The sequence below is a fragment of the Homalodisca vitripennis genome, chromosome 2 (assembly GCF_021130785.1).
Source record: "Homalodisca vitripennis isolate AUS2020 chromosome 2, UT_GWSS_2.1, whole genome shotgun sequence".
NCBI classification, from domain to species: domain Eukaryota; kingdom Metazoa; phylum Arthropoda; class Insecta; order Hemiptera; family Cicadellidae; genus Homalodisca; species Homalodisca vitripennis.
Window position 1 is genome coordinate 123477555 of NC_060208.1, and position 27085 is coordinate 123504639.

The 27085-nt window shown below is 34.0% G+C and overlaps 1 protein-coding gene across 1 annotated transcript in view; it reads left to right on the forward strand.

The window, feature by feature from the left end:
- Positions 1-27085, forward strand: part of LOC124354671 (ribosome biogenesis protein BOP1 homolog) — a 28824-nt gene that overhangs the window by 1441 nt on the left and 298 nt on the right. The window contains exons 2-13 of the mRNA XM_046805301.1: positions 3691-4119; positions 5899-6050; positions 7198-7315; positions 9566-9718; positions 13716-13901; positions 16538-16705; positions 17803-17977; positions 18346-18555; positions 20749-20852; positions 21679-21852; positions 23616-23715; positions 24699-24894. Coding sequence (XP_046661257.1) covers positions 3691-4119; positions 5899-6050; positions 7198-7315; positions 9566-9718; positions 13716-13901; positions 16538-16705; positions 17803-17977; positions 18346-18555; positions 20749-20852; positions 21679-21852; positions 23616-23715; positions 24699-24894 — 2165 coding nt within the window. The remainder of the gene's footprint in view (positions 1-3690; positions 4120-5898; positions 6051-7197; positions 7316-9565; positions 9719-13715; positions 13902-16537; positions 16706-17802; positions 17978-18345; positions 18556-20748; positions 20853-21678; positions 21853-23615; positions 23716-24698; positions 24895-27085) is intronic.

The following is a 27085-nucleotide window of genomic DNA, read 5'->3' on the forward strand; positions in this document are numbered from 1 at the left end:
GTACTATCTCGAGGTATGTTTTTCTTTCGTTGACATCAGCGCGGGGCAGCACCATTTTGGGTGGCGGAATGTGATCAAGAATAAAAACAAGTTTTGAGTTTTTTTTCAATAAAGAGTTTAGTTTTAGTTTGGTAATGTTTGTTTTTGTTGAATTTTAGTGTTTGGAGAAATGTAGAGGTAAAACACGGAAGTACAACAAAGCGACGCGACTCTGCAATCACGTTATCTACTAGACCGCTCGACTTTGACCTCTGTCTGAGGATGGGTTTGCGATAAGACAATTCCTGTTTTATATTGACGAAATATTGTTTTACGCTAATCTAGTAATCAGTAGAAGCAAAATGTCAAATAACGATTCATGTCTGGGTGTGGTCGGTATAATCCCAAAGTACCGAAAATGTAGGGGATTTCTTAATTTCCCACCTTACATCTAAAGTTCTGATATTTTAACCCACAAATTATTGAATTTAGAATGAGAATAACAAAGAAAATGAGAATAACAAAGAGAATGAGAATTTCAAAAACTTACTAAACTAAACTACCTGACTATCTCACCTACCATTGGGCCAACTGCCCTAATAGAGAGTATTACCCCACTCAAGAGGGAATGTATTTTTTTAACTTTTTGGACCTTTCCTCACCTTGATTGAATTTTAGCACTTATTAAGCACTCTCCATTTGAAAATCAACTAATAATGTGAAGTACCTCTTGTAATCAAGTCACCACTTTGTTTTACAAAAAATCCAAACAACTAATCAATAAATTTTGTTTACTGTTTCGTAAAACCCCGATTGAGTCTTTTTTTAGCATAGGTAGGCCTACTCTATTTCTAGGCTTTGGATCATGCAGACGTTTCAAAACAATCATTTCCCCTGACAAAACGTCAAATTCACACACAAAATAAACCAGTAGTCTAACTATATTGTAGCTTTAGAATGAGTTGACACATTCCGATCCTTCATTATGTCATTTTCAATGTCCTCAGTTACTGTCGTGGAACAAGCTGCTGAAACAATTTCTATCTTGTTCATTACACCAACAGTATTGTCAGTTTGAAACTATTTATTTACTTCTTCCAAATTAAAATTTATTAAAATCTTGTAGGCCTATTATGTAGGGCCTAACATTCATAACGAGTCATTACAATAGTAATTCTGTTTAGAATGAGAGGAACTAGATTGATGCGTGCCTATCACCTGATTTAACTTTACCAATCTTGATAATTTTCTTAAAGTGAAGAAATATCATATTCTAAAATATTTACAGTAAATTTCCCTAACCACAACAACCACGGTGTGCTCTGATTGGTTGGCCTCCATCTAATTAGAAAAGTACTTTTAACAGAAAACAAATTTGTAAAAGTATTATGGTATTATTCGGAGGCCCCTGTATTTGGAAGAGTTTTTCCTACCGGAGACCTAAAAAACTACATTATTAGAAAGAACCGACTTTATTTGACTTACTGTGAAAAATACATGTCATTATGACGATTAGTGTTTTCTGTGCCAAAAGTAAGCGAGGTTAGCAAGGAGACTATTCTGACCCTATCTACCACTTGTTTTTGTAAGTACTGTAGGTTTTGATTAGATTATTACCATTAGTACCAAAGTAAAAGATCATTTTTATGAGCACTCACGTGATTTGAGCTTGAATTTGGGTACTATCTCGAGGGATGTTTTCCTTTTTTCGCCAGAAGTGTGAGAAGGCACCACTGAAGCATTTCCTGATCCTAGATTGCCCATTTTTTCCGATGGCAGATGATGTTGGACGGTCTATCGATCTCTGGCAAGTACTGATCGGAAATGCCCTTGGCCATCAGTGCAGGCTTTAGTGGTGCCTCTGTCAAGGGTGCCACCACATTTCTGATGAATAGCCTCTTTCTCGCCAACCACTTCCTTTTGAGAGGCAGGAAACAGAAACCGTTCGTCATAATGACATGTAATTCTCACTGAAGTTAAATAAAGCCTTGTCTTTCTAATAATGTAGTGTTTTAGGTCTCTGGTAAGAAGATGTCTTCCAAAAATAGTAGCCTCCAGATGTACAAAAAAAACAAAAATTTTGCTGGACACTAAACAAAACATTAAATGAAATTTTAATTTCACTTATGTTTCAAATTTGTTAAATTTAGCCTATTATTCACCTGCCTAGTTTACCGAAGTTAGTACACAGTATTTTAACATTTTGAGTAAGTTATTTGTAAAATATTTAACTTATATTCATAATTTTACATTTCAAATGTCTCTGTAGTTACAACACTTTTTAACTAATTTTTCATATTACAGATGTTTTGAAACAAACTCTCCATTAGCATATACTTCTAAAGGGCATGTTCTTAATTCTTTAAATAAATTCTAAATAAGCTCAATATACTATGTGAAGTGAATAAAAAGCAATATTTTTTTCGTAATGCTTATTTTAAAGCATAAAAACGAAAGAGCTAGGATAGTTCTAGTTTAACTTTAATTATTAATTTTTTGGACCCCATGAGATAGATTCATGAGATTAAAAAATTAACAAGCACTAACTTTCTGTAGTCGCTGTTCCATGTTTGTGCAGCCTCATGTAGCCAATTTGTTTCAATCAATCCGCACCAGGGTGATGTTCATGCACATTCATGAGTGTAAGTTGTAATGTGACCATAAACATGTCACTGATAAACAATTTTGGGTACTTTGGGATTATACCGACCACACCCAGACATGAATCGTTATTTCACATTTCGTTTCTACTGATTACTAGATTAGCGTAGAACAATATTTCGTCAATATAAAACAGGAATTGTCTTATCGCAAACACCTCCCCATCCTCAGACAGAGGTCAAAGTCGAGCGTCTAGTAGATAACGTGATTGCAGAGTCTCGCCGCCCGTTCAGCTGGTGCATCGCTTTGTTGTACTTCCGTGTTTTACCTCTACATTTCTCCAAACACAAAGATTCAACAAAAACAAACATTTACCAAACTAAACTTTTTATTAAAAAAACACTCAAAACTTGTTTTTATTCTTGATCACATTCCGCCACCCAAAATGCGAGTGCCTCCGGCCATCAGCGCGGGCTTCGACAGCACCTTCGGTGCTGCCCCGCGCTGATGTCGACGAAAGAAAAACATCCCTCGAGATAGTACCTATCAGTAAAATATCAAATTCTAGAGGGGCTAATCAGAAATATAAATTGAATTGTAATGGAAAGGCAATGATGTACCGTGCAAATCACGTGATGCCGCGCGGCCTGCCGTAATCAGGATTCTCGAGAAAGATAAGATAACAGCGACAACAATACCGATCACAATACCTGGAAATGCTTGTAAGTTTGTAATTTTGTAATTGAAGAGTTGTTTTTTCGTTCTATCATGTTTGTTTCTATAAATTTCTATTTTTGTGTTCTTCATACTGGTGTGGTCGGTATAATCCCAAAGTACCCAATTTTGAGTGTTTGAGGGAGAATGTATTTTGTTTTTAACAGACAAAATCTTAAATGACAATTTTTGCATTGGAAACTTAAGGAATTAAGCCTTGAATTATCCAAATTCCACTATATCTTTTGATAAATAGAGTGTTCTATATTTATTTAGAGTAAGTAATATTATAAAAAAGTAGGTGATATTTTAAATTGTAAATATTTATCTTCAAATATTTTTTGTCCAATTGATGTTTATGTTTTTAGGAAATTTTGAATAAGTGTATGTTTTCAGGTTAAAGATTTGGGAGATATTGGAGAATTGGCTAATGAGGATGACAGCTCAGATGATGAAGGGTTGGATTATGATGAAGAAAGTGAAGATGAAATCGAAAAAGAAGGTGGAAATGATGAGTCCACGGAAGAAGAAGATGTAGATGAAGATGAAGATGAAGATGAAGATGAAGAGGAAAGTGATTTGGGAACAGTGTCTAGTGATGATCTCGAGTGGGAGTCGGGGAGTGAAAAAGAAGGTGATGAAGCTAATAAAAACATCAGAGAGCAAAAAGATACAAAGAGATCTAAAACGAATACAAGTGAAAATAATGGTAAAATTATCCCTTCAAGAGAATTAAATTCTCCACAAATATCTAAAAATGTTATAAATAAAAGAGATGATAAACCAGTTGATGAATACAATGAGGGAGATACATCTGATGAAGAAGTAAGTAGAAAGAATTATTGTTTAAATTATAATATAGTGGATCTCTTTTCGGTTTTTGAAAAGATAAGGCAATCATTAGACCTTGTGGTTTGCAATGGGTTAGCCAATTTTGTATGCCTTGGTCCTACCTTTGCAGCTTAGTTAATAATATGAAGAGTTATGTTTTAGTCTTTAAAATGCCTTCTGGCCAAGTTTTTTTCCTCATTTATGAAAAATGCATGTTTCATTCATAGCACAAATTACAAAATTTTAAATTTATTCAACTTTTACAACTATTGGTTTGACTACACTACACAAAATTCTTGGAAGATTATGTATATTGAAGCGTTAAAATCTCTTAAATATGAAGATATCAGGGTTTTTTGAACCTTTAATGGTACAGAAAATCAGTAAAATTATGTTTCAAAGTATATTCTTTGATCTGTTCCTCAAATTGCAGATCTAAAAATGTAGATAAAAATGTATCACAGGCTTTTTTGTATCAGTAAACAGTGGTAAATATCCAAAAAATCCTGTTATCTTCGCAATTCTTCATCGTCTAAAATAACTCTTACATATCATAAATTTCTAGATACATTTTTAATAAATGTGGGAAAATTCTAAAACTCTACCCAGATTAAAAATTTTCTTCAGCCAAATAAAACTAATAACTATTACAGTAATTAAAGTTATTTTAATCAAAATAAATATTATGACTACAATTTTCTTGTTACAATATATCAAAACATAGTTATCATCAATAAACAGCAAAGGTAACATGGCCAACAAAGAAAAATAAATGTGACATAACTAATAGGTGTAGTAATAATTTATTTACTTGGAAAATAAATGTATTGGTAGTAATAAAAGGTAAATAATAAATAAAAGTTATATCATAATAATAATAAATATACCAAACTAGTAGATTTTATCAAAACTGCTGTGGGGTTTACATTAAATATTTTAGTTTTAGCAGGCTAATAATAAAGGAGTAGTATCTGTTGTCTGATATCTATACAAATTTGTATAGACTGTGCAGTGGTCTAAAACCTTTAATTCCAATTTTCGCATACGTTACCTTGCTGAATCTTGATTTTTTGAGTCAAAGCTGAGTGCAGTATTGTAGGTGACAAACACAACAAACTAATCATATCAATATGATGAATGTTGAGTTTAGCTTTAGTTCAACTTCCTCTTAGTGCAGTTTCTGGAATCTGATGCTGTCACAGATTTGACTCCTGGAATCTGGAGTCATGTTTGTCTGAAGAGATTTAAAAAAAAGGGGTAAGCTACACTTTGTGAATAGGCAATGTATATACCTCTTTGCCTAGATTACACTATATTTATATATTATGTAGTCTAGGTGTCTTGATGTTGAGATCTAAAGGGTTAGTTTTAAGCTTCTTCAACAGTGACTGTCTTTAGATCTCTTCAGACGAACATGACTCCAAATTCCAGGAGTCGTGTCTGATTTTTTCTCCAGTTTAATTCCATGTTTCGATTCTGCTTGACACTATTTTCACCCTGAAAGACTTCACAAAAACAGCTGAGAAAAGAATGCAACTAATACATAGAACAATCTAGTGAGAATTTTTGAAAACTGATCAGTGATTATTATCTCCGAGTCCATGGATTTCTCATAAAGGCAGCCTAGGCAGTTCAGTTACGCCAATGGTTTTCAAAGATATTTATTTTTTACATCACTTTCAATTAGTGAGTAATTCTGCCTATAAAACGAGCTTGTTACAAGTAAAATACATAATATTCAGCTGTTAAAAATTGACAATATTTTGTCTTTAGGATATAAGGAACACTGTGGGAAATGTACCAAAAGAGTGGTACGATGAATATCGCCATCTGGGATACGACTGGGACGGCAAGAAGATCTTAAAGCCTGAGAAGGGTGATCAACTGGACTATTTCTTAAAGCAGGCAGAGGACCCTAATTTTTGGTAAATAGTTTATAGGTTACTATTGTTAATGAAATAAAGTGAGATTTGTCTGCATGCCATTATCCCAGTCATACAATAAATACTGGTTACTTTCTTTAGTAAACTATTTATGTTTATTTCAAATAGCAACTTTTATCTTTCTTCGTTTTAAAGGGGAATACATTTAAAACAATTAAATAATAGATAGTGAATTTAAGATATGGTCATCTGTTATTGTTAAGGTTTAATATATCTGTTGGAATCTTTTTCTTGTGATGTACTTTTCCTTCTCCAAATGGATAAATAACTTGAATCATAAGATTAGAAATAGATAACAAGATTTATTGAACAATAACACTTACAAGCAAGAATAACAAAATACAAGTTGTGTGCCAAAGTCCACAAAAACAATCATTTTAATAAAAGGGAAACTATGCATTACATAACACAACACATAGCACATAGGTGTTCAGTATGCCATGTCTTGTATTTAGTAAAGTTTGAACAGAATTTTGAAGTGGTATTTATTAGGTAACAATTGAATAGATTGAGTATGTCAATCAATAAATATTTATAAAACAAAAATTGTATAGTGGTCTTTCGAATTTCTATTCTTTGTTCCACACATATTCCTGTTATGAATGAATGTCCACTTACATTTTGTAGATATTAACCCTTTGAACAATTATGATGCAACAGTCACATCGTTGCATTACAAGCCACCCACAGTAAGACATCGACTGTTGCTTTGTTATATTGGGTGATTTTTAGAAGTAAATTGTTATAGTTCTAATCTCACCCGCTACTTAGAAGCTTGATGTGTGGGTCACACACTCAAGTGCTAATGGGTCTGTAGTGCTAATGGGCGGGGCCAGCTAGAATTTGTCAAATGCTAAGTTTAGTGTCCTGCCTTCCTTAATGTCAGTTTGGCTGTTTCATGGCTACCAGCTACATGTTTTATGGGTAGTGTTATGTTTTTGTTAATAACAACTTTATATTTTTCTCATAAATTTCATAATTTTTGAACTAACACAATATGAAGTATCAATATCAAACAAAGTTATTTAACCCATTGTGAATCTCGTCATGCAATAGCTTAGCTTACAGAGTAGTACAGAGGATGTTGACTAACAAAGTACTTGATCCTAAATATGTCTGGTTGTTTTAGGCGAACAGTGGTTGATCCTCAGACCGGCCAGGATGTGGTGTTGAGTGACAAAGACATAGAGCTAGTACAGAGGATGTTGGCTCACAAAGTACCTGATCCTGATTATGATGAATATCCTGTAAGTTTGTTTCTAAGAAACGTTTTACTAATTATTTGTTAAATATTATAATAATCTATCGTTTTAAAAATACCCTTCATCAATCAATCATTTTAAGGATAACTTTTGACATCTCTTCCTGAATAGTTTTAAGATCAATCAATCATCTTTTTGTATATTTATTTGCCATTAATATTATTTTAACAATCTATGCTACAAAATAATTTGTAACAAAGTTGTCTATGCCCAAAAAAACTTAAAAATTTTTGATACAGTTTTATATAAATACATTTATAAGACATCATTTGAAAGGATTTAACTATTGATAAAATACACTATAGCAGCTGACACTATAGATTGGCATTGACACTCGGATAACAAAACGTTTGCTATGAAATTTGTTACAAATGACTTTTCAACCACACTTGGATAAGAATTTATAACTGCGCAATACAGTGGGTTACACATAGTGACATAACAAGCTAAGCAAGAAAACAGTTATGACCATTAAAAATTTTCCGGACCAGTTGAGGGAGAGAACATGGTCATAAACGTTCAACTTTACAACGCACCTATGATCCATCCATAATAATGATCCTCTAAACTGAGAGAACAATTACATAAGTTCAAAGTAGAGAGGGTTATGGTTCATTTTTAAATCAACACACAACGATGATGACAACAGATGAAAAACTACTTACCACAAATAATTACTGTTTTAACCTATCAAAAACTCGCAATTAAAATGAAAACTTTTTGATTTTTATAACCTACACGTCAAATCAATGTTTTGCCTTTTGTGAAAAGACCCAGATTATGGTTGAAACTTTAATTTATTATTTAATATAAATTCTTTATTTTGTCTTTAATATCTGCACACATATGAAAGTATTGTTTTTCAATCAGTAACATCATACCATGTCTGCTCTTAAAATTTTAATTTTGTTTTAACCCTTTGCACGCCAGCCTATTTTCCAAAAGTACTACCCAGAAACCCCAAGGGCATTTTCAGCAGTTTTGCAAGCTTTCTCAAAATGTATCATAACTTTTTTTATTTTTTGACAGATATTGATGATTTTTTTACCATTATTTTGCTTATGAAATGCCCTTGTTCAGTTGGTAAATTGTAGTTGCATAAATGTAATTTAAACTTATAACAAAATTAAAAATTAAGAAAAAAAATTTAAATTTAAAAAAATTTTTTTAGCACAAATAAGTGGTTTAAAAAAAATGTATGCTGATTTCCTGTTATAGCCTAGTAAACTATATCTACCCCTTAACCTAATTAAAAAATTTCAAAAGCCTACCTCATATAGAAGTCCAGTTGTGATTTTTTTCACTAAATATGACACGAGCACAGTTTTTGTAAGTTGCATGGACGTTGTATGTAATGTTACACTATATTCACAAATCAATATTTGACACTATGCTAAAATAAATCTTACAGAAACACAAAACAAAATAATCTTCCCTCAGTCTTTCACTGTTAAAAATCACAAAACTATAACTAAAAGAGACTATGTACATTATTTACATTACATGGATGGAGTCTAATACGTGCACTCCCGTGTCATGTAATGCACCTAACAGTGTATTTTCACTCACTGGTGACTGCTCTCTCTTTCTCTTATTCATTTTACTAAATTTTCAGTACACATAAATAATAAAAATGCCCTAACAACAAAAGTAATGAGAGAAATACAAACGTAAACAACGCACAGCAACACGAACGTAACCTCACTCTTGACCAAACAATCCAACAGCTGCGAAGCTCAAATACGACCAAACAAACAATCTATAGAGGAATAAACTACTTTGTGGTTTCAAACCAACTAATCGACTATCGATTAGTCAAAATTTCGCGGCAATCAGATAAACTATAAGAAAATTACAGGTGAAAAACGTGACGTACCTATATTACGGTCGTTGGCGATTTTCAGTTGTGTAGCCGACGGCCGTAATATAGGTACGTTGGCGTGCAAAGAGTTAAAATTTCATTTTTATAATATTTAATTTCTTTTGTAGCAATGCTGTTGATTAATCCATAGCCTTGTCATCATTTTAAATTAAGTTAATAGCAACTACTGTTAGATCTGCATCTGTGTTTTGTCTCCATTTTACATTTCAGCACACGACTTCAAGAATTAACCAGCTGCTATTACCATTCATTCAAGATGCAGCCACATAGTATGGTGTCATTGGTAAATAATCATTATTTGTACATAAATCAGTGATTTACCTATGTTCATGTTTGTCATGTGTTTTGCTTAGGAGTTGGTTGAGTGGTTCTCGTCAGATGTGATGAAAATGCCACTGAGAAAATTTCCCGAACACAAAAGGTCATTCTTGCCTAGTAAGAGTGAGAAAGCAAAGGTTTCAAAATATGTCCATGCTCTCAAGATGGGTTGGATGAAATCTTCAAAGGTAAGAGAGATATACCTTTGGAATGAAATGTTTTAAATTCTTTATGAAATGTTATGTCAAACTTTTATAGACATTGATGCTTTAAGATGGTTTTAAAATTAGGCAACAGCATTAAGCTTAGAGTTGTGTCATATGTTGTAAAGGAATATAAGCTTAAGAGCCGACTTTACTGGTGGCCATCTTGATAGTAGCTCCTCCCCCAGTGGCTCATAAGTACGTGGATAACGGCCACGGTGTTACGTGAGCTGAGTATGTAATTTTTTCCATTTACTTGCAACATGCTGATCAATGGGGTACTCATATTACTTCCTTTCAAAATGTGATTCTACTCTTCTTCTATTTCTAGCTAACCTTCGCTAGTCTCTTCTATTTCTGACCCTACTAAAACTCTAGTACTTTTTCTTATTTTTCTTTCCTTTTTCTTCTTAATCTTATTTGATCGTTCCAGAACATGACATGCTGGAAATGCTTAAACTGGTGCTATTAGTCCAATCTGGTGTTAGTGAGAGCTGATCTGAGCTTGTCTCTGCTGAGACTTAAGTCATGTACTGGTTCAGAAGCGAATCACTTCCGTCTTTGGTCAGGAAATGTTGAGTAGACAGGGGTGTTTGTACTCCCTTATGGGGTGTTTGTATGCTTATTCCCAGCGTGGCAAACAACGAAAACCGGGCCTTGTTGAACTGAGGAAGGGCTGCCACTGGGAAGATCTAAAGGTACCAATTAAAGACTGAAAATGATTTGTATACAAGAAACAACGTTATCCATCCACACACCACTCAAACTGAATGGTTACACTTTTTGTTTTGATCATTGTCAACGATCCCAGTAGATTCCCCTTTAAACGCCTGAAGTGTAACTATTACCATAAATCTTCAGGCATTCTCAATAGAAATCGATTTTCCTCTCAAACTAACAATTTGTTGTATTTGTAATAAGCCACCCCTACCTTTCGTTTCAGCCGTTGAAGATCTGCGAGGTATTCTTGATCAGCTCTCGACTCCCTTCGTGATGTTTTGCGATTTCAATGCCCACCATCGCTCCTGGGCATCCAGTCACTCAAATCAGAGGAGAATCATGTTTATGAGATTGCTGGATGAGTTGCAAGCTGTTGTTCTAAATGACGGATTGCAATAGTCTTAGATTTCTTTTCTTCTCCAATAAGTAGATATCCCTGATGGAAAATAAAGGGAGCAGATTGAAACAATTTCCAAAACAATCTAAGATTTCAATCAAATAACTATGATACAACAGACATTGAAGGAGCAATCTCACATGTTACAGTGTCCACTATATCAGCAGCAGAACTAAGCATTCATAATCCTCAGGAAAGCAAAGTCGTCCAATCTTGGCCCAAGTGGCCACATCTCAGAAATCTAAGTGAAAAATGTTTAAAGCGGCTCATTGTTCTTAGAACTCTAAGTGGAACAAGGCAGACAGGAGTTGCATGCTCAATTTCTATAGAGCCACCATTTGTTCTTGTTTGGATTACAGATGTCAAGCGGTTCAGTATTTATGGGTTAGCATGACTCAGTGCTTTAAAAATGCTAGACACTATCCACAATAGCCTTAACCCTCTCCCGCTCCCATTGTTTCCAGGCGCTCATGGTGCTTCTAACCTCAATTAATTCGCTCTGCCGGTCGGGCTCAGTCAAAATACGCGGCGTCTCAACTTACATATGTTCTGTCATTGTAATTAACTATAATTATATATATTAATTATTTTACTATATATTGGTTCAATGAAGTTGATTGTACGAGACCAGGGAGGGTGCACACGGACAGCTGGGCGCCGGGTTGTTTGTTGCACAGTTACTTGGTGAAGGTCATTGTCTGGCTCGCCGTCACTGCCCCTGCCTCTGTGATCACTCCGAACTACATCCTCAATGCCACCAACCACTTCACAAAGCTCTGGTACATCACTACACTCACTTGAATCGTCGCAATCACTACTAATAACGAGATCGATTTCACTGTCACGAAGTGTACGACTACAACCCGCCATTGTTTCCGCACAACTAATATAAATAGCAAAATAATGGAATAAATCTACTGTAAAAGTAAAGTAAATGGTCTCCTGATAGCAAACAACCCGTAGTAGTACAAACTATTGCTACTCGAGAGCAGCACTTATCGGCTCTAGTAGATAAAGCAGTGCGTGCCGATCTGTGCCGTTTAGGCTGCAGTGGCTATGTTGTGGCCGTGCCGATTCATGCCTTGCGAGCGGGAGAGGGTTAAGACTAGCTACTGGAGCTTTTCACTGAATTCCTATTGCCAGCCTTCTTACAGAAACAGGTGAAAATCTCTCGCTCATAAAAGAATGCAACTGTCCCTAAATTATTTTTATTGAGTATCAGCCAAACCAGACAATCCTGCCTTTTAAATAATTGTTAACAACCAATTTCAACAGTTGTTCCTAAAAAAGGCTAAGACAGGGGAATGCTCTGTACATGATCTCTGATCAGATGCCACAAAAATTTTCCTTTGACAAACCCTTTATGATTGTTATACCTTCTAGGGAGGATTGGTCGGAGGGAAAAAGACATCTTCCACCAGCAGAGTGTGAATAGTTTACAGGCGGCTCTAAAACAAAAAGTGACACAGACGCTGGAGTTGTAGGGGTAAACCATGTAGGGAGCTAGTGGTCCCTATGAGTCCTTATCCCACTGTCTTTCATGTAGAAGTCACAGCCACTATGGAGTGTGCTCGTAAGAATCTTCATCTGTGGAATAGGAGTAAGACGATTAGCATTTTCACAGATAGCCAGGCAGCACTGGAGGTGTTAGACTCTTATGTGTTCAACTCAAACTTGTCTGGGATTGCTATCAAGTTGTTTCTTCGCTTGCCAGAATCAACAATACGACTTTTTGATGGGTTCCTGGTTATGAGGGGATCCCTGAGAACGAAAGAGCTGATTGATGCCATGGCCAACTGGGCCTCAGCGTCCAATATGATGGAACCTCAACTGTTCTGTGGCATTTCTAGGACTGGGAGATTGGTGGTCTGTATAGACTCCCTTAGTGCCTTACGAGGTATATGTGACATCTTCTTGAAGAATATTCTTGTCTTGGATATATATAGGTTCCTCCACTACTTTCAATATGAAGTGGTGTTTGTAACTTTCGTTTGGGTGCCAGGTCATGTAAGAATATCTGGTAATGTGCTGGTAGATAAAGGAGGTAAATATGCACTTCAACTTCAGCATTTATCCACACTGATGGTGGCATCTGACATTGTCCATGTGGTGAGGGCGAAATTAAAAGCTAGGTGGAGTTCTGAGTGGTGGGCAGTCGACAAGAACAAACTATGATAGATCCAAGACTGTGTTATACCATGCGACATGGAACTGTCACAAGGAGGTAGTGTTGTGTTGTGTCATCTTTGACTAGGGTTCATTAGAAGATGTCTTGGGCTCTGTGGCAAACAATTAATGGTGATTAATGACTTTGCCCTGGTCAACTATTTATTTATTACATTTTACAATACTATGAGCATTGTTGCATATGTATAACTTTTCAGATGATGTAAAATAATAATGCAATTTTCTGCTTATCGATTTTATTGACATTATTTTATGCGTTATGTATATTAACAATCCTTGCCTGCTTATAATGGGTTATTGGCTTACAAACCGAATTCCATTGATATTTCTTCCTGGTTTTATAAATCATTCTGTCCTACAATCTAATGGATAATTATTTTTTATGAAATGAGTATCATGTACATATATTTCAGATATAATGATTATCGTTTTTGTTCTTTACTTTACTATTAGTCATCATAAACTATTATTCTTAGTAGCGTTATGATACATATAGTGACATTAATATAAAATTACACAAAATAAATTGTGAAATTTCATAATACAGTAACAAAAATTTTTTGTGTTTTTGCAAAACAAAGATAATTGGTTAGTATTCAAAGCATTCTTCAACAACCAATGTGTGGCTGTTGTTAACTCTTATGAAATCAAGTAACTGTACCTAAATTACTTCTGCAGATGTTGAAGAAAGAACAGAAGGAACGGGAACGTGCTGGTCCCCAGTACTACATGCTGTGGCAGAGTGATGAGGTGGCCGAGGAGATGCGGCGGATACATAACCACATCCCAGCACCAAAACGGCTGCTGCCTGGACATGCAGAGTCCTACAATCCACCTGAGGAGTTCCTCTTTAATGAAAAGGAGGTAGGTGGCATTATTCCAACTGGGCACATTTTTACCAATGAGAGAACTTAAAACTTTTGAATCTGCTCTGTGAATCGATAATAATGAAGGGTTTATTCAGTCTCAATTCCTTCATTTGGATAGAGATATTACCTGTGGTTACTAGTCGTTTTCGGAATACTGATTTTTTAATAGCTCTAATGTAAATGGGCTATGTTATTGTGCTGCGCATGCAAGAACTCACATATGCACATTCCACATCGCTGTGTAATCTATCTAAGTGTGTGCTCTATATATGTGAACTGATGGCTGTCTTCAACTAGTCTTATTTCCATCATATTCCCGTTAATTGCCATCTGTCCATCTTACTTCCAGTGTGAACAATTATTAAGCGATTTCCTTTGAAGATAGGCGCCTTGAGTCCATCACTTGAGCTGTCACAGCAAGAATTGGGTTTAGTGTGTGAACTGTGGACATAGGTCTTGTCAGTATGATAGTCTAATACAGTAATAGGTCTTTCTTCTCTCCTGTATTCTTTTATTTTCAAAATCTGCTGTAACTGTAATAGACTAATGTCATGTTTCTCAATAAGAATTTTTCTACTGTCTTCAGTCTTTTTCTATTGAAAACCTAGTATTTTGACAATACGTCCTTCAATGCCTTCAATACATAGGCTGGGTTCAATATTCAATATCTTCAATGAGTTTTACGTACATTTTTTTATTGTAAGATTTTCATTGTTTGTTTTAAGAAAATAATGTATCGTGTGTCTAACAAAACTTTTATCTAACTCATCAAGCTCAAATATTTTTGGGTTCGGTCTATTCTTTCCTGATCTTGCGAAGGAAGCAGCTGCAAGAGAGAGAGACTGAGTGATGTTACCGGCTCAGCAGCAACAATCACACTGGTTAGTGCTGGCCCTCCACTACTTTTGACTAGAATTGGTTTCTATGTATCTCTGGCTCACCGGCAAGCAGCGATGAACTCTACTAGTATTCAAATGCTGTTTCATATAAATTACCAGGAGTCAAGTCATTTTACCTTATTTGAAAAATGTAAAATTTTTTGTAAACAACAAAAATATATAAATTATTAACATTTTATTAAATTTTTAATTTAAAAGAATTCTAGCTCTTTAAACACTTTTTTTGTATTTTATATGTCATTACGAAATAAAAAAATCACCTTATTTAATTGTTATTAGGTTTTTACTAACATGGATTTAAAATGTTAAAATCTTACCTTGACATGTCAGGTTTTGGGCTTATGCACAGGCTTATATGCTGCTTACAGTATACGAAAAGTGCAAAGTATTTTGAAGAAAAGAAAAATCAATTCATTGACGATGAATATATTTTTTTGTAGATTAGTTAGTACTGAGATGTTTCATTTAATTTTGAAGCATTGGGAAGGTCAGCGAGTGTTTCATTATATCGGATCATAGCTCTAAAAAGGCTAAATAAATTAATTGATCAATTGAATTATATACAGTTTCTGTACATTTTAAAACTTTTATCACTACTAACTCTTATTCCTATTTCAGCCCTCAGACCTAAATCAAATCATTAAACTGTAAATTTTCATCACTGAAACTAAACTATTTGGGCTACGCAAAAAGTGAAGCAACTATTCATTTTTTATTATTCTGGGAGTTGCTTATGTTCATAGTACTGTGTAAGGTCTAGTACTAGCACAATTTAGATTTTTTTTAAAGAAACCTTATGAAGGTGGTAAATTTTATAACATATTACCCCAGTATAAGAAAGAAATATAAAGTAAAACTAAATTTAAAAAATGTTTGAAAGAATATTTAACTAAAAGACTATACAGACTTGATGAATATTTTTAATTTTAACAATTTTAATATCCAATAATTTTTTGTAGATATTGTGAGTTCTGTTGCCGCTATCATTTGCATTATTTTCCTGTCGATTGTATTCATTAATCTTAAGTTTATACGTACTAGTTTAATATTTATGGCCTAGTTTTATTTATTTATATTTATATTCTTTAACATTGTTTGACACCATTCTTGTACGTACTATATCAACTTATATGTTATGTACACCATACGAGTAAAGAATATTTTATTTGAATTGAATTGCATAGTAAAAACGTTTCCAAAATTATTACTTATATTCAAGTAGAGGTTTGTTGAAGAGAATTATTTTCTTTTTGTGGCTGGTATCACAGGTAATAAGAACATGCTTCATTTCCAATTAATTTTAAAATGCTTATTACTTTATTGATCATTATAATTATTAGAACATTTTAATTTTAATACTATCATAATAAAAACCCTATATCTTATGTGATGCATCCTTTTTCTTACATTGTTGTTCATTCAGTAAGGTCACTTCTCATAACCCATTTGACCTCTTGTAGCTAATATTTCACAGCTAAGCTGAAGTTTAGGAGAGAAGTTCCATTTCATTGTCTATCATTCCTACCTGTTTGTCACTCCCTGATTGCATTGCACCTTTTGAAAATAGAAAAATATCTATTTTTCACATTAATATACAATAATTTATACAGAAATCATCCAGGCATTGTGTTTTGTATTCAACAAACTATGTCTATTATTTATGCACATTTAACACCACTCAATCATAGTGGTATAAAACCATTTTATTGAAACAAACAATTTTTTGTTTCAGTTGAAATATTTCAACAAAGAGAAAAAGTCCTTGGGCAAGAAAAAGCTACACTTTGTGCCACAAAAGTACAACTCTCTGCGCGAAGTACCTGCATACAATAGATTCATCCGGGAACGCTTCATGCGCTGCGTTGACCTTTACTTGTGTCCAAGGGCTATAAAAATGAAGGTATTGTATGGAAAACTTCTGGACGTGTCATCTCTGTTCATAATACACCTGTTACAAAACACATTTATTTTATTTGGTATTAAATATCATATAGAACCAGTTTTCTTTACTTTCTTCCAAGTATTTTTTTTTATAAATCAATGACAGTGTCAAAATAATTAGATTGATAACAGTTAGAATTATATATGGTTAGTAAATAGTTATATATACATTTTATTTGCGTTATGAAATGAAATAATTTTCTATAAAAAATGTTCTTTCAGTAAAAATCAAATTTTAAAAAGATTAATCTGATCACTTTTGATTATGTTTTCGGTATTGTATTTTCCATAAAGTAAAAAATTTCATAAACTCAATTTAAAATTTATTTTTTTAAAATTGTAGCGAAATGCAATTGCATTACAAGGAACCTTAAGGTTCGTAATATAGACTCTCACCAATTCTTTATTTGTGTAAAGTCAGCGAAATACTAAAGTATATACATGATTTGTAAATATATACAGGAAAATACTCATAATATGGTATCTTTTAATCATAGTAATTTTAAATTCTGGAAAATAATGTAATTATTACAATTTGTACTTGAAATATATTTTAAATTACTGAAGAAATTAATATTGAACTAATTTAAATAAACTACATTTATTTTACATCCATTAATAATTTTTTATCAATAGTTTATTATTAATTTTAATTTTGGTGTATCTCAAATAATTGGCAAAATTACAGGTTGGCCGTTTTATTTTATGGCCAGATCAAGTAGATCTAATCTTCTAATTGCAGTGGTATGCTGCAGTTTCTGATAGAAAAAGAGGATTTGTTACATCAGTTGCTCAGTTCTTAGGAGGTGCAGTCAAAGTAATTACTTATAATCCACCAATTACATGTTTTGCTGCATCTGACTGTAGGTCAAGACAACCTGGGGTCTCCCAGATGCCCAATTCTTAGTGGTTGCATCTAGTATAAGTAGCTCTAACCTTCATTCAGCTGCAAGTGACAGTAGAGCTGGTGGACCTGGTACTCCATTTGCCCAGTCTCAGAAGGTTTGCAGCTGTAGATGTAGGTACAACCCACTGAATGTCAATTTTCTGTTGCAGTTGACAATAGAACCGGAGGACCTGGTACCTCAGTTGCCCAGTCCAAAAGACTTGCAGCCCTTCCCGAACATCATGTCCTTAGTGTTCAAGGGTCACACAGACATGATACGGTGCATCTCTATTGATCCTAAGGGCCAATATTTGCTCTCTGGCTCCGACGATTTCACAATTAAAAGTAAGTGATTTCAACATGTTCTTTTGCTTACATTGAGACAAAGAGGAATTCTTGAAATTATATCTGAAATATCAAACTGCCAATGTTTTCAGAAGTACGTATCGTAACTTGCAGTATTTTTAATAAAATATGCAAATTAATAGAATAAAATAAATAGTTATAGTTATAGAATAAATAAATAGTTCAATTTTCTTCCAAAAAAATACCAAAATATAACTTTTTGGACATTTAGTAAATATTCATTATTTATCAGTACAGTAAATTTACTCTAGTTACAATTAAACGTATATGTAGATACTGGGCACTAGTTTCAATCAGTATATAATTTATTACATTTTTGTTTTAACTTCATATATGTATATGTGCAGTTTGGGAAGTAGCGACTGGACGCTGTGTTCGTACTGTGGCTGTGGGCGGGACGGTGCGCAGTGTGGCCTGGTGCCCCAACCCTGCCCTGTCACTGGTGGCGGTGGCAGCGGACCGTAAGTGTCTCCTCATCAACCCTGCTGTGGGTGACAGCTTGGTTGTAGACAAGACTGATTCTGTACTTCTAGAGCCTCCTGTACAGGAGGGTCAAGGTATGAAAACATTAGTTTTTTCTTTGAAACAACACATTGACATTGACACAGTGTTACACTCTCTGAGTGATGTAAAAAAGACACATACCTATAAAATGATCGTATATGCAGTTTTAGTACGTAACGTATTAAGTGGCAAGTTGCTTTTTAAACTCATACTCTGGGTGATTATACGAGGGGTATCCAAAAAGTAAGTTTCCCTGTTCTGTAAAAAGACGCGTACGTAACACAGCGTGCAGCTGTGGGCGGGGATATGTAGCGCGGTTCGGTTGGCAACAGGTGCGCCGGTCACTGGCCCATTGTCACTGGCCCATTGTCACGCTTCTCAGTCAGTTGCTGCCCAAACATCATGGAGACTCCACTGCGTTCTGCCGCCAGTTGCGAAGTCCGTAGTGTTATTCGTTTCTTGACCGCCAAAAACGAAACTGCCGTTGAAATTCATCGTCAGTTGTGTCAAGTGTATGGTGAACATGTTATGTCCGTTCAGATGGTCCGTCGTTGGCGTGCAATGTTTTTGGAAGGAAGAGAAAATGTTCATGACGATGAGCGTAGTGGCCGACCGGCCAATTCTCGGCAACCTGACGTCATTAATGCTGTACGAGCAGTTATTGACAATGTTAAGCGAGTGACTCTCGATGAAATTATGGATAAACTGCCGTCAAGTGTTGAAGTTAGCCGGTCATCTGTGCACAATATCATGACAGAAGATCTTCAGCTTGCAAAAGTGTGTGCAAGATGGGTGCCTCGCTTATTGAGCAATGCCCATAAACAACAACGAATGGCTGCTGCCCAGTCTTTCTTGCGATTGTTTGATGATGAAGATGAAAACCTTTTCAGTAGAATAGTCACTGGTGATGAAACATGGATTCACCACTCAACTCCAGAGACCAAACGCCAGAGTATGGTGTGGCAAAAAAAGGAGAGGCAGCTCCTCAAAAAGCCAAAGTTTTTGAGTCGGCAGGAAAGGTAATGGCTACAGTTTTTTGGGACTGCCGTGGAGTGTTATTGATTGACTATCTTCCTCGTGGCGAAACCATAAATGCAGAAAGGTATTGTGAAGTTCTCACCAGACTTCGGCGGGCAATACAGAATAAACGGCGCGGATTTTTGTCGCGCACGGTTCTGCTTATTCAAGATAACGCCCGACCACACGCTGCTCGTGCAACAATGGAACTTTTGAGGAAATTTAAGTGGGATGTTTTTGGTCATCCTCCATACTCACCAGATCTTGCGCCTATCGATTTTCATCTGTTTCCGGAGCTGAAAAGACACCTTGGCGGTCGGCGATTTGCCAACAGCGATGACCTTCAAAATGAGGTGGATACTTGGCTTAAAAATTTGGCGGGTGAATTTTGTGATGCTGGAATAAAAGAACTACTTCCTAGATACCAAGAGTGCTTAGAAAGGGATGGTAACTATGTAGAAAAATAAGGTATGATGTAAAAAGTTGAATAAATGTGTTTCAGTTATTTTTTGAGTCTTTTTAACTTTTTCATAATTAATGGAAACTTACTTTTTGGATACCCCTCGTACAATTGTCATCTGGTGATTAGGTCTGGTGGAGAGGTGTAGGGGTCACTGATTTATCTGGTGGGATGACTCATCATAAATTAACAGTAGTTAGCGTGGATGGCAATTAAAAGAATTTGAGTATTCATTTAAATGTACCAGATTAGTTTTACACTTTTTTTATATAACTGCAAAAAAATTGTCATTATTTACAATTTACAGAGTAAAAAATAGAAAGTTACAACTATAGTAATTATTTAAATAGTAATAATTTAAACTATAAAAGTTTATTATTTTTGAAAGTGTTAAATTTTGATTGTGCCAATTATGTTAATATTTTAAACGCAATGAAAATGCTATATAAAACATAAAATTGTTCACACCTAACAGTTGTTCTGTTAAAAATTTTCCTATAGGTTAGATCATGTTTTATTTTAAGTGTGTTTATATTGTTAATTTGTTGTTGTAAACTTTATCCATTTTAAGAATAGTCTGAACGTTCTTGGTAAATTCATTACTTTTGAAGGGAAGAATATTTGTTGTTTTAGTGCAATTTTATTGCCTCTGTAATTGTATTTGTATTTTTTGCTTCACATTTATTATGTAGCATCTGACACCAACAGTAAATTTTGTAACAAAGGAAATAATTAAATATTAGATTACTTAACATTTTCCTGGTAACAGTTCCAGAGCGAGTGAGTATCGCAGTGCAGTGGCAGCAAGCTGAGGGAGAGGAGTGGGATAATGGGATTAGAGTTATTGTCAATCACTTCAAGGAGATTAAACAGGTCAGTTTTACTAATATCCTGTATATTATAGACCTACGAGTATTTTATGTATAACAATTTACTAGATGATGTAACATAGTGTATATGATGATTCTCTATTGTTTCTGCACAATTGTTTTGACCTTGTTTTTAATGAAAAATTAAATTAAAACACAGAATTTCTTCTATAAATTACATTAATTTAGATTCAGATTTCTTTGAAAATACGGTACAATTTTTGAGTGGAATCAACTTTTATTTACTTATAGTGGAAATGCAGAATACTCAGGAAGGAAGTTAAAGCCAATAGCTAGTGAATACTTGAGCAGAAATTTCACTTCAATATTATAATTAGACAATATTTAAGTGCTTAAGCAATTTTGTTGTCTCCTCTGAGAACATCTCTTAATAGCATTCATCATAAATAACGTCATGGTCATTATTGCTTGTGCTAATAACAATAGAGAATCTCTTCAAATAACCTTGATTACCTTCATTAGTTACCTTGATTAGTTGATTAGTTTGTTGTAGCATTAATTTTAATTTTTGGAAGTAAAAGATATGTAGGCTGTGTTTTAACTTATACCAATTAATACTGTTCCAATCACGTTATTCAAACATTTCACCTTGTTTTTATTCATCCAGTTAAGAATTTTTAGGAAATTTGGAATTCTCCCTTATTATGTCTCAGATACATTTCAATATAACCGTCAAAAGTAAAAATAGTTGTAAATTACTTGAATTAATACAAATATTTAATTTAACAATCATATATTTCTTGATGTTACAATTTGAAAATAAGCAGAGTAAATCGAGACTCAAAAATGATCAATTACTAATATTACAGGTGACTTGGCATGGACGAGGTGACTACTTTGCCACAGTGATGCCAGAGGGAGAGAACCGTTCGGTGTTGATACATCAGCTGTCCAAGCGACGTTCCATGCTGCCTTTCTCTCGGCCCAAGGGTAGGGTCCAATGCGTCCTTTTCCACCCAGTCCGCCCCTTCTTCTTTGTGGCTGTAAGTTGCAACATGTCAATACTAGTTGTAGGTTTTCCAGTGCTATTATCTCCATGACAAAATTAGTAGTGTTATATTTGCTGGAGTTAATGAATTTCATGTACTGTTTATAACTTATGTTTGTAGCATTTGGATTCTTCTAAAACAAACTAATAACAATATGTTAAATAATTAAAACTGTAATGTAGTTTTTTCCGTAGTAGAACAAATAAAATCAAATCAAAAACATCTTTATTTACATGATCATCAAGATACAGTAATGGCGTCAAACAATACAAAGTGATATTAAATAGACTTTACAGTAGTTATAAAATTTAGTTATATATGTTAAAAATGTCTTGACCAGTCTTCTTCCACTGCAGGAACTCGTCAAGGCTGTAGAAAGGTCGCTGCAGTAACCATTCAGTCAGGCTTGATCGTAAGCTTTTTCCCTGAGTGCGTCTTATGTCTGTTGGTAAAAGATTGTAAAATTTTGTTCCTGAGTATGAAGGCTTCTTCTCGTGTAGGGTTGTTCAATGTAGAAGCAGGATATAGTTTGAAGTTGTTCGTGTTCCATAAGTATGTATATCTTGACCTTTAATCTGCATGCTTCCGTCAACATATAACACTACTTCCCTGATGTAAAGAGCTATTACTGTCATAATTTTCAGGCTAATGAATGCTTCTCTGCAGCTATCCCTAGCTTGTAGCCCATACAGGATTCTTATGGCTCTCTTTTGTAGCAGGAGGATACGGTGTAGGTTTCCTGCTGAGGTTCCACCCCAGGATGCAAGGCCATATCTTATATGAGATTCTACAAGTGCGTGATAGGCAATTTTTTAAGTAGCTTGATCGGTTGTCTGTTTGATGTGCTTTAAGGCATACAGTAAGGTGTTGATTTTGGTGGTAATACTATCAGTGTGTTTGTTTCAGGACATGTCATCGTCAATGATGACTCGTAGGAATGTTGAATTGTTCTCCCTCATCACTTCTGGTAGTGCTGCAACTAAGTCTTTTGCTGCAACTAAGTCTTTTTTCTTACCAAATGCTATTGGTTTGGTTTTGTTTTCATTAACTACTAAGTCATTGAACAAAGTGACAGTACTGGTAGGCCATATTGAGTGAAATTAATGATTGAACAGCTAGGGTATCTGCAGATTTCTCAGCTAGCAGCAATGTTGTGTCATCTGCAAACATGATTTAGTGATACAAAACATTTTAATTTATAAAATGGCACATTAATTAAATTATTCTAATTTAAATATCAGGAAATTCTTGAAACTTATTGTAAGTATTAACTCATCTACAATTTTTTAGTGTTCATTAATCTTTTTTTGTTTTTTTTATTGTATTCAATTTCATTTTTCCTCACCATCAGATCTTACTGACATTCACCTGATACATGAAAATATTAATTAGGTTGTGTTCCAATGAGCATCAAAGTAATACAATGGGAGTTAGATTCTCAGTACTCATTTGGATGAGTGGGAACCTAGTCAATTTCACGTTGTACTTAATAGATGGTGTCAAAACCACCAACACCACGATAAGATGGTTCCAATACTGCCTTTACAGATATTATGGACTAGTCCCTTTTTTTTTAATTTTCACACTCAGCATGTGCAATGTATATGTACCAACATGCTCAAATGATTTTCTGAATTTTATCTCTAGATCCAATGAACACTCAGCAGACAAAGTCATGTTGGTTTTTGTTATAGTAATTCAATGTTCACAGTTAGTTACAGTTTCCATTACAAATTGCTTGTTTCTGTATGTTGCAGACTCAACACAATGTCAGAGTGTATGATGTGGTTAAGCAGGAAATGGTTAAGAAACTGTACTCCAACTCCAGGTGGATATCAAGTATGGCTATACATCCAGGTATGTTGTTACTCAATTCTGATTTTATTTTGAATGAAATAAAATTAGAACACACTAGTATTGGGTAGGCTGATACAATTGTGAATTCCAGTTTAATTGATGTAATTAATATACAATGTTGCAATCACATTTAAGCCATTGGCAAATATTTATGATTGTTAAAACATTCAAAATTATTCTTAATGTGTTTTTAATTGCATATTGGTTTGGTAGCGGTAGACAATACAGCAAGAGTTGTTCATACAATTTATTTCTATTTTTGAACTGGTAAAAAAAAACACTTGTCAGGAAAGCAAGTGCCAATTTGTATTGTATGAGATTATACAGTAACCTAATCTTTCTCCTAAGAAAGGAATTAACTGTTAAACATGCTAGTTTTCTGGAAGTTGAGTTATGATAGGTTGTGGAATAGATAACAATAGTAATAGTTAATTGCTTGGAAAATAATTGTTATATCATTGCCAGCCAACAAAATAAAGACTGAAAATGATGATTTTGCAATTAATCTCATTGGCTAGTGTTGATATAACTATTGTTTGCTTGGTTCATTGTTGGTCTTGAGTATGTCGAGTCAAAAAGTGCACTTAAAACTAAAAATTTAGTTTGCAATATACTGTCATGTAATCATAGTTGTAATACTGCATCACTAGTCCTATAGATGAGGTAATTTAAGTTAAAATAGTGTAGGTCATAAAGAGAGCAGTTGACAAAACGGAAACTCTTCACAAGCGAGTTTGAAGCTAACAATATGCTATGTTGATTTGAAATTCCATTCCTATTGGAAATATGGACTTAAACATTTTTAAGTTATTTGTCTTACCGTAAAAATGACAATCATTTATCTTTTAGAATCATATAATGAATACCAAAAACCAAGCACTGGTAATGCCAGAATGGAGTGATTCCAGAATACAAATTTGGGACATTTTAACTGTAAGAAAAGAATAGAAATTTAAAATGTTTACATGGATTCTATTTGGCAGGCGGGGACAACTTGCTGGTGGGCACATATGATTGTAAGGTGCTCTGGTTCGACCTGGACCTGTCGACTAAGCCTTATAAGACCCTAAGGCTTCACAGCACCGCAGTCCGGAGTGTCAGTTACCATAGAACCTACCCGCTCTTCGCATCTGTGTCAGACGACACCAGCCTCATTGTCTCTCATGGGATGGTCTACAAGTGAGTATCCTCATTACTCTTGTCACTAGCTCTTTCATGTTGTATAAATGTGCCACCTCTGGACCATGATATGCAGTGTGACGTTTATGTAAGATGTGTATCCATCTATAGCTGTATAGGAGTATGCCACACCAAGTGTCATGGAACAGACCTCTCTTATGTTGCTTGCAAAATTTAAAATCTATAGCTCGTTTCATTCTTGAGATGTGCTGTGGACAGATAGACAGACAAAAAAAATCGTAAGAATAGAAGTTTTTACATGAAAACTGGAAGTACTCCAAGTACCCGGAAAGTACAGCAATAATCAGTAGAATAGATATAGAACATTAAGTTAATTACAATCATCTCAGAATCACACATCTCTACTATTATTTTGTGTACATACTTGCCAGACTAATGAAAGTATTTGTCGTTTGTCTGGATTGGTTTTGAAATCTCCAGTGTAAAAATATACTGCCTGAGATTTTGAAACCGATAACAATATCTCTATTTGATTAAAGTAATTGTTTCATGTACATAAACAGGTCAAAATCACTTGGCACGTAGTGTCCAGGCTAAACGTTGTGATAGTAGTTTCTTTGATAAACTCTAGTAGCAGAATTCCTTTGTTAGGGACTTCGAATTTTACAGAATTTCCTGTTATGTTGTTCATTTTGATTGGACTAAAAACAAATACCAGTGCGAACAGTCTTTCATTGCAAATTGAGTCTTATGCTATTTACCTACTATAAGCATTGTTACAGCAACCATTGCTTCCTCTACTCCATCTCACGCTCAATAAAACAGAGGTTTCAAATCAAATCAAAAAAATCTTTATTCATCAGATATATACACTAAGTATACAATTGAATAGTGTCCAAAGACACGCAGTCTGTACGTCTTAAAACTACTAATACAGGTACATCTAAATCTACGAGGCGGTGGAAAAGTACTCCTCCAAAGAATACAATTCCTTGTTTATCAAAAAACATTTAACTGTGTTTTTGAATATTCTCAGATTAGTTAAATTTTTTATACTATTGGGTAGATGTTTAAAAAATTTCAGCCCCATGTATGATGGTTTTTTTCTCATAATACTTTAAATTGTGATGAGTTGTTACAATGTATTTTTTATTTCTGGTGTTGTATGGATGAGGTTTAAGATTTAATTCATTACTTATTTGATTATTTTTTGCAATTAGAATCGTGTCAAAAATATATTGGCCATATATTGTTAGAATTTATAATTCTTTAAATTTCTCCTTTACTGTTTCATTGTAATCTAGTCTCAATATAATTCTAATTGCCCTTTTTTGTAGTTTAAGAATTTTATCCATATTTGTTTTTGTCGTTGCACCAAAGAGACATATTCCAAAAGATAAATGAAAGTGGAATTTGCAAAATATATATTTCTTAGTGTTTTTTGGTTACAAAAAAAACAACATCCTATAAAGAGAATATCCCCTAGCTTAATTTTGATAAGCATTGTTAATTCCTGATGTTATGATCCATGGTTATAGTCTCTGAACTGTGGAAAATATTTAAGACAAGATTGCTTATGTACCATCAGTCAGCTCAATGACAATTTGTTTGTTCAGGACTTTTTGATTGCATCATCATCTTTTATGTCATATGGAACTATAGAAATTGTTTCTCCTTTCCTGTACTGTGATCATGTTCTTATCTGCAGGACTGTCATTATTTGTTACCTGCCCATTTGTTTTTTATTGCTCTTTTATTTATTTACTAACTGTACTTGTGTTATATATTTTGTAATGTGTAATATTTTAATTCCTATTATGAAGCCTTCTGATTAATTAACAATTTCCATGTGTTTTATGTAGAATGCTTAATATGATTCAAAATATTAAAACTATAATGAATGTAAAATAAACAAATAATGTAAAACTTCAATTAAATTTTTAGGAAATTAGGACTTAGTCAGTAATTTTGCATGGCATTTATTTCCAGGTTAAATTATTAATAATAATACAAAACTGTTTTGATGAACACAAGATGAGATGGAGAACAGGAATGCAAGAAGAGATACAATTTAATTCAATTATTTTTTTAGGTGTTGAAAGGTCCTAAAAACAATTACAAAAGACGATATAATTTGTTTGGATTGTTAATTAAACATTTGTTAGTAGATAGATCTTCGTTAAGGAAAAGGGTTTGAATTGTGTTAGCTGTTTCTGACTTATTGAAGTTA